This window comes from Hippoglossus stenolepis, chromosome 2, assembly GCF_022539355.2.
Source record: "Hippoglossus stenolepis isolate QCI-W04-F060 chromosome 2, HSTE1.2, whole genome shotgun sequence".
Taxonomy (NCBI): domain Eukaryota; kingdom Metazoa; phylum Chordata; class Actinopteri; order Pleuronectiformes; family Pleuronectidae; genus Hippoglossus; species Hippoglossus stenolepis.
In genome coordinates this window covers 4,465,459-4,482,937 of record NC_061484.1, presented here as the reverse complement: position 1 = coordinate 4,482,937, position 17,479 = coordinate 4,465,459, and the positions used below count along the sequence as shown (strand labels likewise).

Sequence of the window (17,479 nt, the reverse complement as noted above, 5' to 3'; positions counted from 1 at the left end):
AAAACCCATATTACCGGAATTGTTGTCAAGTGATCAAGACTCAAGTTTTTGTGAAATAACAAAAGGGGTTAACTGTATATGACACAGGTTGCACCTTGACGCCTTCTCTTATAAAAATGGCCTGTTATACTAACCAGGAATATCTCAGTTTATCTTAAAAACTAGTAACCGTGTACTGTTATCACTTTGTTTTAGAGAAATTCATTAACTTCTATTCCATCCAATCTCAGTCAGACTTTGAGAGATGGCCTTGATATTCGTGAAACACGTCAAGCTCTATATGTGTAGCACGGGCAGTTTATTCATTTGGTTGATAAACTTTTTTTGAGTGTAATTGACCATTTCTAATTTTCCACTTGTCATGTGGCTAATCACGAGGAATAATAACAAATATTGTTTCCATGATTTTTTTATATACTTTTCATACACACCAGTATCCCACAATGCACTGCCCACAGGAAATTAATGGAATCTGCAAACATTTGAGGTAAATTGTGTATGGGGGTGTGGCAGCTCCAGCAAAATCTTAATCAAGAAAGAAGGTGTGTTGTGGTTACTTTATGTTTTCCTTGTATATTCCAACACATGATCTGCGTTAACGGAGGCTGCTCCGGTTACAGATCACTGCAACATCAACTTTACACAGCAGCACTTTAGAGTGGAGGTGACATAATCATATTTTGCTCATCCTCGTTGATGCTGATATTAATTTGGCAGAACATGGTCTGCAGTGCTGAGCAGTGGTCTTGACGAACTTTGTTAATTTAATTTGCAACTTACATGCACCTCTGCCCCCTTTAATCACAACTTCCTATATGATTGTAAACCATGTCGTCAATTAAACATAAGAAATAAACATAAACACAAAAATTACAGTTTCAAATCTCTTGTTTTCTTTAATACAGTACAAATGTATCATATCAAACAATCTCTTTAATTTAATGTATTTCCTGGAACTGGTGAGATCACTACATTTCCTACATGCTCTAAACTCTTTATGTCAGTATATATATATATATCATTTACATTTGGTTACTTCCCCTTGTCTGCATAAACTATTTACAGTACAGTAAACAGTGATTTCACCCATGATGGTGGTAAGTTAGGTAACAGCATGATGAACTGTCTGACCTTGCACCACGTCAGCTACACCTCCAACCTTATTTCCTTCTTAAACCGAGGACTTTGAACTTCACGCATCACTGTTTGCTGCTCTCACTGTGGTATGTGTGTTTGCTCTGCTGTGATTAGAAATTATTGAAGCCAACATGCATTCAGTCTGTTTCTGTGCTACGAGAGGCCTTGTTCCCTTGTGACACAGGTTGCACCTTGACTCCTGTCAACAAACAGATCCGGCTTCATTCATTAACAAAGCGAGGCAGAGGTTTATGATGGGATCAGATATTGAATCAGCTGCATAAAGCAAATTCAGGAGACATATGTGTGGCTCGCTTGACTAATGTGTGTGTGTGTGCATCTGATATGTAAATGTGATGGGGAGAGGCTGTATTTCAGCTCTGTTTACACCAGCGTGTATTATGCTTACCTCACAGAGGGCCTGTCTTACAGGTTTGTCCTACACGCCCACACACACACAAGCATTGCTTTGACAAAAACACCCATGGGGTGGGGAAAGTGACTGATCCTTTTATAATACTTTTCTGCTTCATCCGGTAATATTTGCTTCCAGGAAGCGAGTATTTGAACAGTGTCTATGCAGCTGTGAAAGTCTGCTCGCTCCGTCTGCTCCAGCCTCAGAGGGCAGACAACGCTCAGTCCTTGAAACATTTACCCACACACTCAGGATGGCAGGGGAGTGTGTTCCATGTGAGGGTCCAGACCTGAAGAAGATGGGTGAGGAGGAACTATGGGAACTGATAAATGACAACCGCCACCGGATCTCATTAGGGGTACGGCCATGCATCTTGATCCCGTACCTGAGGCAGGCCAGGGTGCTCACGGAGATGGACGAGGACGAGATCGTCTCCTGCCACAACCTCACTAACCGCAGCATGAGAACCAGTGAGATTTGTGACTTGACCTGTTGCTGTTCTGATATTATAGAAGGTTTTTGTCAGTGTGTAGTCGACAAAGGGATTCTGTTTTGTCCACTTTTACTGTGCCTGAGTTGTTTACACTGACTGTTGAGAGCATTGCCTAGAGACAGCTGAAATCCCTGCAATACCTGTAGTACTAAAAACTAATATTTATTAGTAAAACCTGCAAGTTTTGCCACCTGACACTTTGAAAGTGTATTTGCCAGCTTTACTCACAGAATACTCTGATAGAACTCTTATTGGCTTGTTTTCTCTCAGATTTGTATCTTGATGACCTTCATGAGTTTAGATTGTTGGAGCTAGAGATAGAATCACTGTCTACTGTCAACAGGCTACATGCTTGATTTGCTGAGGACTCAGGGGAGGAATGGTGCTGTGGCTTTACTGGAGAGCTTGATGATCCACTTCCCCACCCTGTACACCCAAGTCACTGGACACAAACCCAGCACTGAGCCCTCAAGATTCAGCGGTCAGTGGTTTGAAGTCGTCTGACTTTTTAAAGGAGTTATCTGTCTCTTTGTTTAATTGTCTGTCATTTCAACCACTGACCTACAGCGTTCTCCTTTCAGGCCTGATAAAGTACTCAGAGTTGACGGAGTACCTGGTGAGAGCAGTGACAGGGATGCAGAAGGAGCTCCAGGAGGCTCGTCGTGAGGCCGGCAGAATGACCACTCGCTGCACCTCCCTGGAGTCAGAGATTAGGCAGGTTACGGAGCAGGAGGAGAAATCCAGAGGCCTTCAGGCTGAGAGTGAACGCATGCGTAGACATTTGTGCTCTCTGCAATGCGAGGTCACCAAGCTGAAGGATGAGAAATGTGACTTGTACGTGCGCTACACAGCAGCCATCGAGGAGAAATCGGCTGTGACCAAGCATCTCCATGACCTCAACCTGCAGGTCAGTGATGCTCAGTAATGTTTCTGAGCTTAGAAAACCAGAACTTAGATTGAGTTTCTCCTCCCTTAAAACACAAAGCTGTGATCTCCAGGGAAAGTCCTCTAAAGGTCAGTGTTAAAGAACTGAAATCTGAGCATTTGCATGTCCCACCTCGGGGGGCACTGTGAACACAGACTCTGAAAACAGTTGTATAATGTCTTTTATGGCTGAGACTGCACTTTGTCTGAGACAACAGCTCAAGTGACATCACATGAGAAATCTTGGAGACAATTTATTTTTAGCAGAAAGCCTTTATAATTAAATATTTGGTGTTAAGTTAGCTGGTGGGGTGCTACAGGGAGGGCTTCCTGCCAGAAAGCCTGACTAGCATCTTTTTCAGTTTAGTTTAGGCAACAATATTACTGGTTAAGTGTAGGAAAAGATCATGATTTAGGTTAAAATAGACCCTCTCACAACAGCTTCCTTTGCACTCTGCCACCTACATTACCCACAATGCAGCTTGGCCACCAGTGATGGGATGTAACAAAGTACATTTACTTTGTTACTGTACTCAAGTACATTTTCCATGTATCTCTACTCTCTAGATTTATTTTCTCGTACTTTTCAATTTTATTGCACTACGTATATCAGCAAAAATCTGTACTTTCTAATCCAGTACATTTTTACAAAGCATTACGTTACATGTTCACATAGTTTTTATTGTTTTTAAATGGAATCAATAAGGAGAGGGTAATTGTTTCACTGATCAAATCAGAGCCTCCTTCACTGAGAGCATCACTGGTAAAGAAACATCTGAAATGGATTCAGAAGAGTCCACCTACTTCCTTTACTTTTAATAGTGGATTTAAAAGTACTTACTTTAACTCAAGTAGAAGTTATGTGGTACTTTTATTTTTATTTGAGTACATTTTTGTCTATTTATTTATACTTTTACTTAAGTAAAATGTTTGCCACTGTCGACTACCAACAATTTCAGCAGAGAGGTTGAAACAGTTTGTTATGCTGTAGCCTCTAGCTTCAAGCAGAGATGAGTAACAAGGTCTGGTCAACTCACTTCTTTCAAATTCCACAGATTCCACAGAATCACTTGAGGACATTCATCTGATCTATTACAGCTCCCACTGGTGCTACACAAGGCTTTATACAACTTTTTTGTTTCACATGTAGTACTCCCTTCCCCAAGACCTGTAAACAGACCTGTTTTTCACAAGTTCCCCAAAGTTATGGAAATGTTACACTAAACTCCTGAACTGAGCAAGCTCTAATTATGTGTCTCAATAGTGTCAAGATAGAGCAGTTTAGGCATCAGAGAGGTGATAATGATTGTGTTAGTAGCTGGGAGATACAATATGTCAAGAAATATATCATCATATATCCATCAATATCGATAATTATCACAATAAATGTCACATTATTATTTCTTTGTTTAATTAATTTCGTATAATTTTTTCCTCAGAGTTTACAGACTTATTTCTTCTCCTGTGTGAAGGTTGTGATTCTAAATGACAAAAACGTATAAACTACAAAAGAGATTTTACAAATCTGAGGTCGATCGATTCACTGTGCACTTAATGCATAAGGATTGTATTGATGTACTGTATATTGGACCTTTGTTATATTACTATTGATGAAATTATATTGTGATAATTATTGATTTTGCTTAATTGCCCATTCCTGTTTTGATTATTCAGTACATCCTATATGACAGAGGCACATTTTAAATAGCAAATAAATACTTTATGAGTTTTGATAATTTTACTTCTATGCCTCTCATGTTCATGTATGTATTGTATCTGAGTTGCATTGTATAATGTTAAAACATTAAGTGCTTCTATAAACACTGATGACTGAGGAGATTGTGCATCATGCGTTAGAAACAACATAGAGTGACAACAATCCCACGATAACTAATTGTCTTGTGTGGCAGGTGTACCAGCTGCAAACGGAGCTGCAGAAAGTCCAGCTGGAGAATAAGTTGCAGAGGCAGGGCTCGCTCAGACGTGCCTCTCTTGCCAAAACACCACAACTACAAGAAGAGGTTCAGAAGCTGCGCTGCCAGCTGATGAAAGCAGAACAACTGGACCCAGTGAGAGCGATCACTTCATCACTCTGTGTTATATTAGCTAATTTGGTGACAGTTTTCACTCACTCCTCGTGTCTTTGTCTGCTCTGTCTTTGTCAGGCTCATCAGGACATCCTGGCCCAGGACCTGGCTGAGGCCATCGACAGCCAGGTGGAGCTTGCAGAGCAGCTCAGGTGCTACAGAGAGGAGAATGAACAGCTGCACATGGAGAAACAAGGGGTGTGTGTGTTTGTCTGCCAGTCAATGTTAAATAGCAATGCAAATTCAAGGGTGTCCCATACTGACTACTCCACTGTGACGCAGCACAATGGCGTGCAAAAGTCGGAATCTAATTGAAAGAGCACTGTTTGTTCTCTGTGTGTAGCTCTACAAACAATGGGTGTATTTGTGTTCAGCTCATGGACCAGAAGGAGGGTCTGAGCCTTCAGGTGCAGCAGTTAACCCTGGACTGTAACATGCACCAGCAGAAGACCACCATGATCCACAATCAGTTGAGGGAGCTGCAGGCCGAGAGAGACCAGGTAAGAGACCGATAACAGTCCCTTCACTCAAACTCTCCTGTCTTTGATAAACCTTTACACAGTTTTACAGTCAGTATTTTCTTTTTTAGATTCTCTTTGACTACATTGGAACTGTACGATGGAGTATTAGAGTCATATGAGGAAATAAAATTCGGTGATTTTGAGGATAGTGTTGTGATATTAGGAGAATAAAGTTGTAATTTAACAAGAATTCTTTTTTTTATATTAATGAAGCATCACGTTAGTTCATGCAGGACATGGAGTCATGTGCTCAGCTGTCATAAGCTGTCAGCTACTGGTTTATGGGTGCTCGTCAGTCACCCACCAATCAGAGCCCTTTCTCTCAACAAAGAGGTCCCTTTAAATCCAACCTCCTCCTCACTGATCCCTGCTCAGCTACACTGCCACTCATGTCCTGCTGCTGGCAACTTGACTCCACCACAGCCTGCTACACCCACTGGGGAGTTTTGCATGTGTTCCCTGTTTTACCTTAGCATGCTGAGTGGCTAATCCAGGCTAAATCCAAAGAATGGAGCCATCCGCGCCAAGCACAACAGTATTCCCATTTGTGCAATAAATGGTTAAATCATGACAAAGTGTTCCTGACTGAACAAGAGTAACGTTGTAATTGAAGAAAGTCATAATATTATGAGAATAAAGTTGGAATATTACTAATATATTATAAGGATAGAGTCGTAATTTAACGAGATAAAAAAGTCATGACATTACAAGAATAAAAGAAAAAGAACATTTTAAGGAAATAAGCAACAAGGAAAACCTGTGCTCCCTCTGGATCCAGAATCTTGATTACTGATCTCATTGTGACCACTACCAAACATTTCCTCCTCCACAAAAGAGGCAACTTCCTCCAAGTCTGTGTGGTTCTATCTTCAGAATAGTCACAGTTTCTTACAGAATCTTTTTCAAAGTCCCTGTACCTATGATAATATGATGCTAATGAGCCAAACGATATTTTTCTATTTGGGAAACTTATAGTACAACTCAACAAGATGCTTCACATTCCTTATTTTAACACAGGCGACAGGCTTATCTTCTGATATCCCCCCCCCCCCTAAAATTATGATTTTTATTCTTGTAATATTACGACTAGAACAGAGTTATATAAATACAGACAATTTACCATTTCACAAAAAAGCCTGGCAGAAAATTCTTCTCCAGAAAATCCCTTCCACAACACTTGATCTGCCAATTTTCTAATATATCCATCTTATTGGTTTAAAGAATTAAGATATATTTTATTAAGAATGAAGTGAGTTAGTACTAGTCATCACCTTTCCTTGCACAGTAATTTTGCAAATGATGCATAAACACTGACAGACATATGACTCAAACATAATGCCTTGGTGGCTGATGTTGTGAAGTTGTTATGAATGTTCCCTTGTCTCTAGGCGTACCAGTCCAGAGATGAGGCCCAGGCCATGATCGCCCGCATCCTGGCTGAGAAGGACACCCTGAGGTGCCAGCTGGTGGAGCTCCAGGAGAGGGCCTTCAGCCTGCAGGACAAACGTAGCGCCAGAGAGCAGCAGCAGAGCTCTGAGGTCATTTCTCATACAAACACATATCAGCACACACGTAAACACAACACACATAGAAACTACAATGTCACTTTGTAGAGCAAATACTGTACCTCGGCCAAGACCAACCTGTCCCTTTAAATTCAAGCTGCACCAAATTACACACACATACAGTATAGATATCAGTTCCCTAAACGTGTCTGATTATTTCCATCAAGATCCATGAATTATTCTTTGGGGAATCCACGCCCTATCTCGCAATGTTAAGGAAAGTTATAACAAATTGCTGAATCCACCCCCTGATCTGAATCTGCACCAAAACTGAATGAAAACATAACCTCCTTGGCACAGGTAATGAGAACGCTAATACCTAATTGCCTATGATTGTGTCGTAGGAGGCGAATGAAGGCTGGGCGAGCCCGGGGTCCAGCTTTGATGGATGCCCAAACCCAAACAGACGGAGACTTCGCCGCATGGACGCAATCAATCCCATGTCACTGAGTTCCTGCCAGTCAGAGGTTTGTGTATGTGTGAGGTCAGCTACAATCATTTTATCAGGGCTGGTCAGATCTTGAGAAGGATATTCTTTACTTTTTCTTTGATCAGAAACGCCCTGATCCAAACATAATTTTTCACTTCATATTTTTTTAGATCAACTTTTTATACCTCGGTCTGTGAGCAAATCAACGCAACTCCTATACCTGTATGGTGAATATGAAGCTACCAGCAGCCAGTTCATTTAGTGTACTAGTGACTTGGAATAGGGGAAACAGCTCACCTGGCTCTGTCCAAAGATCCATCTACCAACAGGTCTACAGCTCACTAATTAACAGCTTGTAACTTGTTTGTTTAGTCAGTGTACAAGGAAGGAATGTGGCCAAGAAATCCCCCAGCACATAGAAGGTAACCATCAGTAAAATGTATCTGACCAGCTCAATGGTAAATGGACTGTATTTATATTGTGCTTTTCTAGAAGTCGCATTCACCCTTTCTCACACACATTCATGCATCGCTTCTTTACACAACGCTTTCGCCATCAGAAATCATTCACACCCAGCCACCCAGCTGCCTTCAATACATGTGTGTGACACCAACCTATGCATCGGATCCATCTATCTGTTTCTCAAGACAAAAATTTGTGAATTTAGTTTGGTATGGCTTGCTGAAAACAAAAGCATATTATATATATATACTGTATATATATGTTCATATTTTTGTTATCAACATTTTTTGTTTTTTGGTCTGACAAGATATACTGTAACAAATACAAACACCAATAATGCGGCACAAAAAAATATTGAAAATAATTTAATTTAAGAACATTTAGGGAGCAAAACACAGTAGAACTAATAACTGAAAACGAGAGGCTGATATTCTAATAAAAAATACAACTAACAGTGGACTGAAAAAGGAGAAACCAAAATCATCCGTGTTCAACACTCATCTCCACCGTATCTGATATTATTGGGTGTTGAGGAGTGACATTCCAAATGAGACCCTGCCTTAGATTCTATATCATTTAATTGATTGTTTATTAAAAGCTGATTATTTTTGTTATGATGCTGATTGTGTTTTTGTTTGTGTGTGTATTTGATGTCCAGAGTGAAGATGCTGCGACAAGTAGTGTCCGATCCCGAACCGTGGAGCCACCCAGTTCAGATTCCCTCCGCAAAAGGGAGGAAACTCTACATGCAGATTACAGGTGTGTGTGTGTGTGTGTGTGTGTGTGTGTGTGTGTGTGTGTGTGTGTGTGTGGTGTGTTAAATTATTGTTTAGTTTGACAAGTCATTGTCATTTTAGAGGCAGGCATCAGGGAGGATGGTTTCATCGCTCTTCTGCATTCCTTTGTGTTGCTGTAACATGACATGACTAGTTTCAGGTGGATTATAGATTTACAGCAATGAGAGGATCTACACGACAACTCACATGATTCCAAGAGAGACACAAATGAGTGTGATCAAGAGTAAATTGTAGAACACAGGAATTTGCTAATGGAGTCTGTTGAGGAGCTAAACTAACCCCCAGAGATTTCACATTTCTAGTGTGTGACAGAAAAGAGAAAACACTGACGCTTTCATGTTTCCATTGTCTTTTTTTCTCTTGTAGTTTTGAAACAATGGAATCTGATTCTTTATTGGACGACTTTGTGTTCCTCTCCAACAGTATGTATGGAAAACATCTAAACTCTTTGTTTACTGTCGCTGTTGTTTGGCAGCTCTTTCATTAGCCATTGTTCAATGTTGGACCTCGGCCAGGGCTACATACAGTGACACATTAACTCTGGCAGATAATTTACATGGAAACAACCCTGCCAAAACATTTAACAGCCTCTCTTTTGTTTAGTGGGGAGTGAAGACATGCCGACACCCAGGCTGTGCTCCTCTAATGGCTCCACGTCTGACGGGTGAGGCGATCCACTGGACCAACATTGTTACAAATAATGAGTTTCATAGTAACATTTTTTGTGTGGAATACGGCACTGCACAAACCTTTAAGGAGACAAAATATTTAAGAAGAGGGTAGTAAAGATAAGGAAGATTTGTAGACTAACTTGGAATTACAAACATATCCATGAATATCTGTACAAATGCCATGGTAATCCAGCCAATATTTCACTCCGGAGCAAATCAGTGTAATGGCCAACGAACTAAATGACATCCCTAAATTCATGCCACTAACTCCATCGCAGAGTAGTGAATAGATAATCTGTGAATTAAAAATGTTCTGAGAACTATCCCATTAAGATTTGTTTTGTTTCAGATGAATCAATCAAGCTAATTTTATTTGTATAGCCAATATTCACAAATAAGAATTTGCTGGACAGGACTTAACAAGGTGGGACATCCTCTATCCTTGGCGTGAAGAAAAACTACCAACAACATTTTTTAAAAACTTTTAAATACATTTTATTTTAGTAAAAAAAACATAAAAACCTCAGAGAGAGCCGCAAGTGAGGGATCCCTCTCCCAGGAACATCAAAAGTGTCCGTCCTGAGCCATCACTACTATAAATGTATCATTGTTCTACCACTTCAGCTCTGGGTACAGCTGTATTTTCTGACATATTTCTTTTCCTTTCCTATGATCCCAAAAATCGAAACTTTCACTTAAGCACATTTAAGATCCTTTCCTCATCTTCTCTCACTGCTCACCAGCCTGTCACAGACTTCAGTCCCTCCCTTCCTGATGCGCTCCCGTCCGAAAGCTATCCGCATCAGTGGCCGAGTTGTCAGCATCTCCTTCCAGGGGGAGGCACTGCTCAGCCAGCTGGTGGTTGTGGGGGGGAATAAGACAGGAGTGTTTGTACACCAGGTGACAGAAGGGAGCACTGCTCACACAGTTGGCATCAGCCCAGGGGCACAGATAGTGGAGGTAGGTGCAGTGTGTGTGTGATTTGTTAAAAGCCCTGTTGCAATGGTGTTTTTCTCATCGTACTCTTTCTCTCCAGGTGAAGTACGAGCAGAACCAGAAGGCTCTGAGGATGGTGCTGGAGGACTCCACTTTAGAAGAAGCTATGTGGGCTCTTGGCCAGGTGACAGGCCTCTGCCACCTCTCCCTGCGCCCCAGGCAAGATGGTACGTCCCACAGCTGTTCCTTGTAACCAAGATGGTTTGACTCATCATGAACCATTTTGTTTGGTTGTAGTGAAGATGTTACTTCCTACATGTCTCCACTCCTAAAGCCAAAATATAGATCATTGTAAAACTATTCACATTGGATCATGTTTTGGATGATAAAGAATATCTTTGTCCTTATAACAAATTTCTGCATTCTTTAAAAGCCTTATACATTTATTGCCTAACTTTTGTTATTGACAATTTGTGCTTGTGATGTAACAGCATCATAAAATGATATACCGATGTAAAACAACAACAAAAAATAGAATGGCACGCATTAGAGTAAAATCCTTTCCCAAGGCCCAACAGTCCCCTTATGAAATCACATTTAAATTTACAGGATAAACATTTTTATTTGGATCTGCACCAAATTGAACACACTTATAAATATCAGTCCTCTAAACATGTTGGATTTTTTCATCACGATCCATGAGATATTCTTTGACAAATGAATGAAAATGTTGAAAAACATCCTATACCACAATATTAACAAAAGTAAGAAAGGCCATCAGGAAGCAGCTTTTGTATCTTTAGATTTGACAGATAACCAGCTGCCACATGAGGTAACTTATTGGTTAACCCAACCTGCTGTTTATATGTGGGAGTCACTGTCTTAGCTGATCTATAGCATTCTTTAAAGTACACAAGACTGTTGGACTCCACATTCCATAGATGAAGAATGATCTAAGAGACAAAAACAGAGCAGGAAAAACAAAGATTAGGTGTTGGTTATTCTCTTTGTTGTGTGAGAGCCTGGCATTTGTTACAAAAGTAATTGTGAAATGTAAATTAATGAATGAAGATTAGCTTGAATATATACCTGACCTTATCCAAAAATCATGTCTGAACAACAACACAGTGAGGAGCTCACAGCAGCACAGTAAATGATCTCAGTTCTGACAAATTAGCATGACAGAAAAACTCTCTGAGAGGGGGCACACACTGCATTTACCAACCTCCTGTGAAGTTTGGATTTCAAGGAATACATCCAATGGTTTCACACGTACTAACTGATTAACAATTAGACTTACTAGTCCGGATACATAGACCTGAGCCGTGTGCAGAGTTAGTGAGTCCACTAGGTTTATTTTTTTCATTGAATTGGCTCAAAATAAATACCAGATATTAAAATACCAGTCACACAGTCTGGTGTTAGTTTGTTGTTCTTTGAGATCTTCCACCCAAGGTTATTGATCACCAATGTATGCATGTAGGGTTAATTTGCGATAGATGTTAAAATTACTTCAAATCCAGTCACACATTGACCTAACAAAAGATCACTCTCATGTAAATGAAATACATCCATGACAAGCACATTGAATAAAACAAAATAAAAGAAGCAAACTTAAACAAAATATTAATGGAGGATGAAGTCATGCAGCTTCTTGCCAGGCAGAAACTTGATGACTTGATGTGGTCATTTGATGAGTGACAGCTGGGTATTAAAGATATAAACCCCCAAAATACAGTACTTAAAACCTCAAAGAATGGAAATAACATTTGTGTTTGCTAAGCACTGGGTTTAAAACCCAATGGTGCTGTTCATTACATTTCCCGTTTGTTTAATTGGTGCCATATTTTTGCCTGATTATCAAAAGGGGCTGGTAACATTTGCCTGCTGCTTGATTCAACAAGCAACAGATTACATCACATGTACACAATGTACATTTCAAGCTTCAAAGTCACTCTATAATGTTACTGTGTAGGTTTTCATTAAGAGTCCTATGTCTGTTGTTCAGAATATGAGGCGCTGCTGCAGCAGCTGCACAACAGTGAGATATCATCAGGAGACTCCTTCTATGTACGCGTCAACATGTCTGTGCCCGCTGGCCCCAACACAACCCTGGCTGTGTCCTGCAACAACATTCTGCATGTGACCAACACGCGACCCGCTGACACTGAGGACGCATGGCAGGCCAGCCAAGTTCACCCCTCCCAGCTACTGGACCTCCAGAGTGGAACCGTACCCAACTATTACAGGTGTGGTTCACTGATGAGGAATATACACATGGAGACACATGGGATATCTTATCTTATCTTATTTTTGATATCACAGAGCACAAAGACTTCTGATTCGAGCTATTGAGGAAATGAGTTTTCAAACAAAGAAATCTCTCAAGGTAAGAAGAATCTAATTTCACCAAACACAAGTGATCCTGTTCACAAATTTCTCTAAACCAACACTATCCTTGGAATATCCCTCCCCTGTAGGTGGGGCGTTTGGTGGCCCAGAATAAAGAGAAAGAAGTGAGGATTGTGAGCACCGGGCGTCAGGGCAGGAACCCAATGTGGGTCAGTGTGGAGGATGAAAACTCAGGTATGACATCCTGTAGTAACACACAGTAAGCATCACAAAAGTACAATATCCTTTCATTTGTTTTGAGCTGTTTACACTTTGCTTACACTGTACATCCTTTCTCCTGTAGCTGATACATCTGCACCCAAAAGTTGTGTATCCCTCATGCCCTACACCCTGGTCACCCCCCACTACCCACCCGTCTGCAGACCCGTCCTGCTGCTGCCCACCGTCCTGGGACGCATCCTGGACAAGAAGCTGGCAGGGTGGAAGGGCTTTCAGCTCTGTGAACCTGGTAAGAAACACTGCGGTGTGAAATGTGCATTCATTCATTCATTCATTCATTCATTCACAGCTGCAGCATATGCCATTGAAAACTGACTACTAAATACAGTTTACTGAACGGACAGATAACACTGTTTGACTTCACAGATCAAGAGTTTTATTGGTGAGAGTTTGTATAATTCCTCCTCTAATTTCATGATGTAATGGAAGTTGGTCGGCTCGCTCTGTAAACAGCCAGTCTCATATTGTACCGTGTTTAATATTTTATAGGTTTTCCTGTTGCTGTAAACCAGGAAGGAAATAAAATGTGTGAATAGATAGTAATAAAAGGCTGTAACTAAGCTCACCAGTGTTCCCTGCAATGAGAAAGTTCAAATAAAAGTGTAATGGTCTTTGTGGGATAATTTGATTATAACAACAAAAAAGGACAATTTCAAGAATATTTACAAGAACCAAAACACAAGATATGCAGGAGAAATTCTGCATGTTTGAGGTACTGCAACAAAAAAATGATAAAAGAGAAAACAACTGAAAAATGAAAAATACTATCGTCATGTAGAGATTAAAAGAAAATGATGACATCATATAAAATTCTTCTTTTATGACTTTACTCTGATATGATATGTGTTATCTTTTATTCCCTCCTGTCTGTTTCTATCTCCACTCTGCTGCTCTGCAGAGAAGTTGAACTCCTGTGAGCACGCAGCCCGGCTGCAGAGGTCTGAGATCCTGGAGGAGTGTGAGCAGGGACAGCACCACTGCTACACCCTGCAGAGTGTCGAGAAAGTCATGAAGAAGGTCAGAACAAAAACAAACATTATATTTGCACACTTTCAGTACTTTAGGTGAAATATGGAAAAAAGATCACAGCGTTGGTTGGTCCGTCACTTGGGTCCAGATTGTACTATCTTAACAACTACTGTGCAGACATTCATGGTCCCCAGAGGATGAATTGTAATCACCCCAGTTTTCCCTTATGTGCCATGGTTCTGTGTGAAATTCATTGGATTACAAGAAATCCCTGATAGAGGCATTCATTGTATTCATGTACAGGGATTTATTTTGTACGGACATTCACTGTGGGATCCAATGACTTGATTTCTATTATAGACTGTAAATATAGATGGATGACATGGCAGTTCCCCAAAAGTAAAGCATAGTTTATTTTAAATTAAAAAGAGTATACATCAAATAAAGTTTTTCATTTTGAGTAGTTCTTATCCCACTGATGTTTGTTCAAGGTAAGTTTGGTTTTAATTACTTACATGATGCGATAAAAGCAGTGATAATACTATAACTACAACTGGCAGCTGTTTGCAGATTATTTCTATGTCCTTTTATATAAAGTTTTATTGTGCTGCTATTTCCGAACCACATTCTACTATACAGGTTTGCGAAATTAAAAAGACTTTTGGTTATTTTAAACTTGCATGATGCATTAAAATAAGTTTCACTTCATAGCACTGCCCTTAAATCGTGCTCAATCTTCATCCTACAGGGGATTCACTGTGTGCTGCCCCTGGGCCTGGACTGTGTGCGGCGGCTGCACCGGGCCGATGTCTTCCCTATCATCATCTACATCGGCCAGTCTGCACGGAGTGCACGTAAACTGAGGTGAACTCTTCTTTCTTCTTCCTCTTATAAACACTCAGCTAGTGACCGAAATCACATTTAGATCATCCCCATTAGAACTCATGTACAGTAATGTGTACTGTTGAACTGATGACCTCACTGACAACAGCTGGCAAACTGTGTTATTAAATCAACTTTCCAGTGATAAGTCCAAAAATAGACACAAGGTAAATATCAGATTCTGTGAAAAGGGGAAGTACAGATCAAATGATACAAACATTTACATGTGATTTACAATTCACATGATCTCTTTTGTCACTCGTTGCCTCCATATTTTCCTTCTTATTTCATTCTGTAGTAAAAATGTGTTTTGCTCTCTTAGTATAACATCAATCGCAAAATGTGATCACTGCCGCTGTGTTATTCAGTTTTGGGGTTTGTCTTATGCTGCAAACCAGGATGGAAATAAACTATGTAAGTAAATAGTGATGATAAAAACAACAGAGGTTATAAGAACAATAGATGCTCTTCTTTGGTGGTGGGTGGGTTACTTTTAACATGTAAGTTCAGATACAGAATGCATGCTCTTTAATGTTTATAAGGTCAGACACCAGAGTTCATGTGGCCACCTTGGATTAAACAACATCATTAGACCAGAAAGACACAGTTTTTCCACTGAAGAGAAAAAAGAATAAACATGTCCTTTGTTGAATGCAATGTGCTCTGCTCTATTTCTGCTGCTTTCATTGCTAAAAAAAACAGCTAGAACCGCCTCTTCTGTTCTGTTATTTGACAATTGTAACTATTTCTAGAGCAAAACCTGTTCTGAAGGACCTGACGTTCAGTTTCTTTTTGAAAGTCAAAATCAAATGCAAATTAGATCAAAAATGAATCTTGTCTTGCCTCCATCACTTCCAGGTCAAAGCTGCAGCGCCATGGCCAGTCGGAGGAGCAGCTCCTGGCGTGCTCAAGGAGCGAGGAGCCGCTGCTGGACAAGCTGCCGTGTCTGTATCACAGCGTGGCATCAGACTCGTGGTGTGACCAGACGTCCCTGCTGACCAGCCTGCGCACCATCATCTGGGAGGAGCAGAGGAAGATCGTCTGGGTGGAGCCTGACCTGTGGTGAAAGAGAAATATAAAGAAATAATAGAAATTATCATTTTTAAAAGGGCTTTTTATTACGATTGTAAAGTATTAAGAATATATTGATTCGATAGAAGTACTTTACAAGTGATATTTTTGTAAACATGAGTATGTATCTGTGATACTTATGAGTAACTGCAAAAGATGGACTCTGATAATGTGATAAAGACATGAATATGCATGTATTCATTATTTACTAAACATTTTCTGTAATATGTGTAATGTACTGCCTCCTTTTTGAGGTGTGTTGTAAACACAGGTGTGAGGTGTTCACTACAAACAGATAGATAGAAACAGACTAAAGTGACTTGAATATGTAGCTTCTCTACAAAATGTTGTAGATCATTTCCTGCTGTGAGGGATTTTATTTTGTTTAATCAAGTGTTTGATCACACTGCTTCTGCTTGTGGTAATTTTACTTACATTTTTTGTTCATTAGTACGAAACCGGATTCTTCAACGTTGAAAAATAATTCATATACAGTTGTGATTAAGGAAGTCATCATATCTGTTGTTCTGTATCATGTGAGTTGGGACCATGACAGATCTTACTGTAACTCCTCTCTTCACTCTGGATGTCCCATCCTTCTTCTTCATGATGCTGCCACACATCCATGAATGTTCAGTCTTTTGACTTAACCGTCAACTTTTACAAAACATGTCCGTACATCTTCATGAATTTCTGTGAATGTTGTTTTGTTTCCAATGTGGCTCAGTGTCCACATAATATGAACGTGGTGAGATTTAATGGTTTATGTTCATTCAAGTTTAACGATCATAATTTTCATGCAGCACCGTCTTGTTTTAAGCTTGTTTTAAACATGTGGTAATGTTTAGATTCACTGAATGAATCAATGATTCGTCTGCTGCGAGTTCGTTCAACTCAGCATATTAGCAGACTTCCCAGCATGCATTGCTTGACTCTGGTTCAGGATGACTCAGAACAGCAGCAGCATCAGCTTGAAGGATTTTTCTGTCAAATGAGGAGCTGGCAGCTGACCTGAGATGGTTCAGTGAACTGGTTTGTGGCATTAGAAATCACTGGTTACAGATTCACAACTCATGAGACATATTTGAGCTGACGCAGGATGTGTGTAGCTATGTCACATGTTAAGGAAGATGCTGAACCAGCTTTCAAGCTTCACTGTGTTTTTTTTAACAATAGTGTGGTTAGTTGAAAATGGCTGGATACTGCATATGATACCTTTGGTAAATTCAAATAAATAAAGCTTTCAAAGTATTTATCTCTTGCTAAAGCTGTTAAATTATTAATGATTATGTTTCTGTATTCTTAAAATGTCTTCACTGCATTCACAATGTGAGAGTTTCTTTAGCAATCAGGTGCATGACCAAATAATAACAACAACAATAACAACATCAACAATAATAATATTAACAATTATAATAATAATGATTATTATTATTATCATTATCCTTCATATTATCTTATATTATTATTATTATTATTATTATTATT

At 39.8% G+C, this 17,479-nt stretch overlaps 1 protein-coding gene across 1 annotated transcript; it reads left to right on the top strand.

Annotated features, from left to right (window-relative positions):
• The first annotated feature begins 1,677 nt into the window (after positions 1-1,677).
• card14 (caspase recruitment domain family, member 14) lies at positions 1,678-17,252 on the top strand. Its single transcript, XM_035145112.2, has 20 exons — positions 1,678-2,022; positions 2,389-2,526; positions 2,627-2,952; positions 4,880-5,038; positions 5,135-5,254; positions 5,431-5,556; positions 6,966-7,115; positions 7,487-7,609; positions 8,693-8,793; positions 9,198-9,253; positions 9,435-9,495; positions 10,246-10,462; positions 10,539-10,665; positions 12,447-12,687; positions 12,764-12,827; positions 12,919-13,024; positions 13,134-13,298; positions 13,968-14,086; positions 14,787-14,902; positions 15,779-17,252. The coding sequence occupies exons 1-20, from the start codon at positions 1,806-1,808 to the stop codon at positions 15,984-15,986; spliced, it is 2,940 nt and encodes a 979-aa protein (XP_035001003.1). The 5' UTR covers positions 1,678-1,805; the 3' UTR covers positions 15,987-17,252.
• Positions 17,253-17,479: the final 227 nt, after the last annotated feature.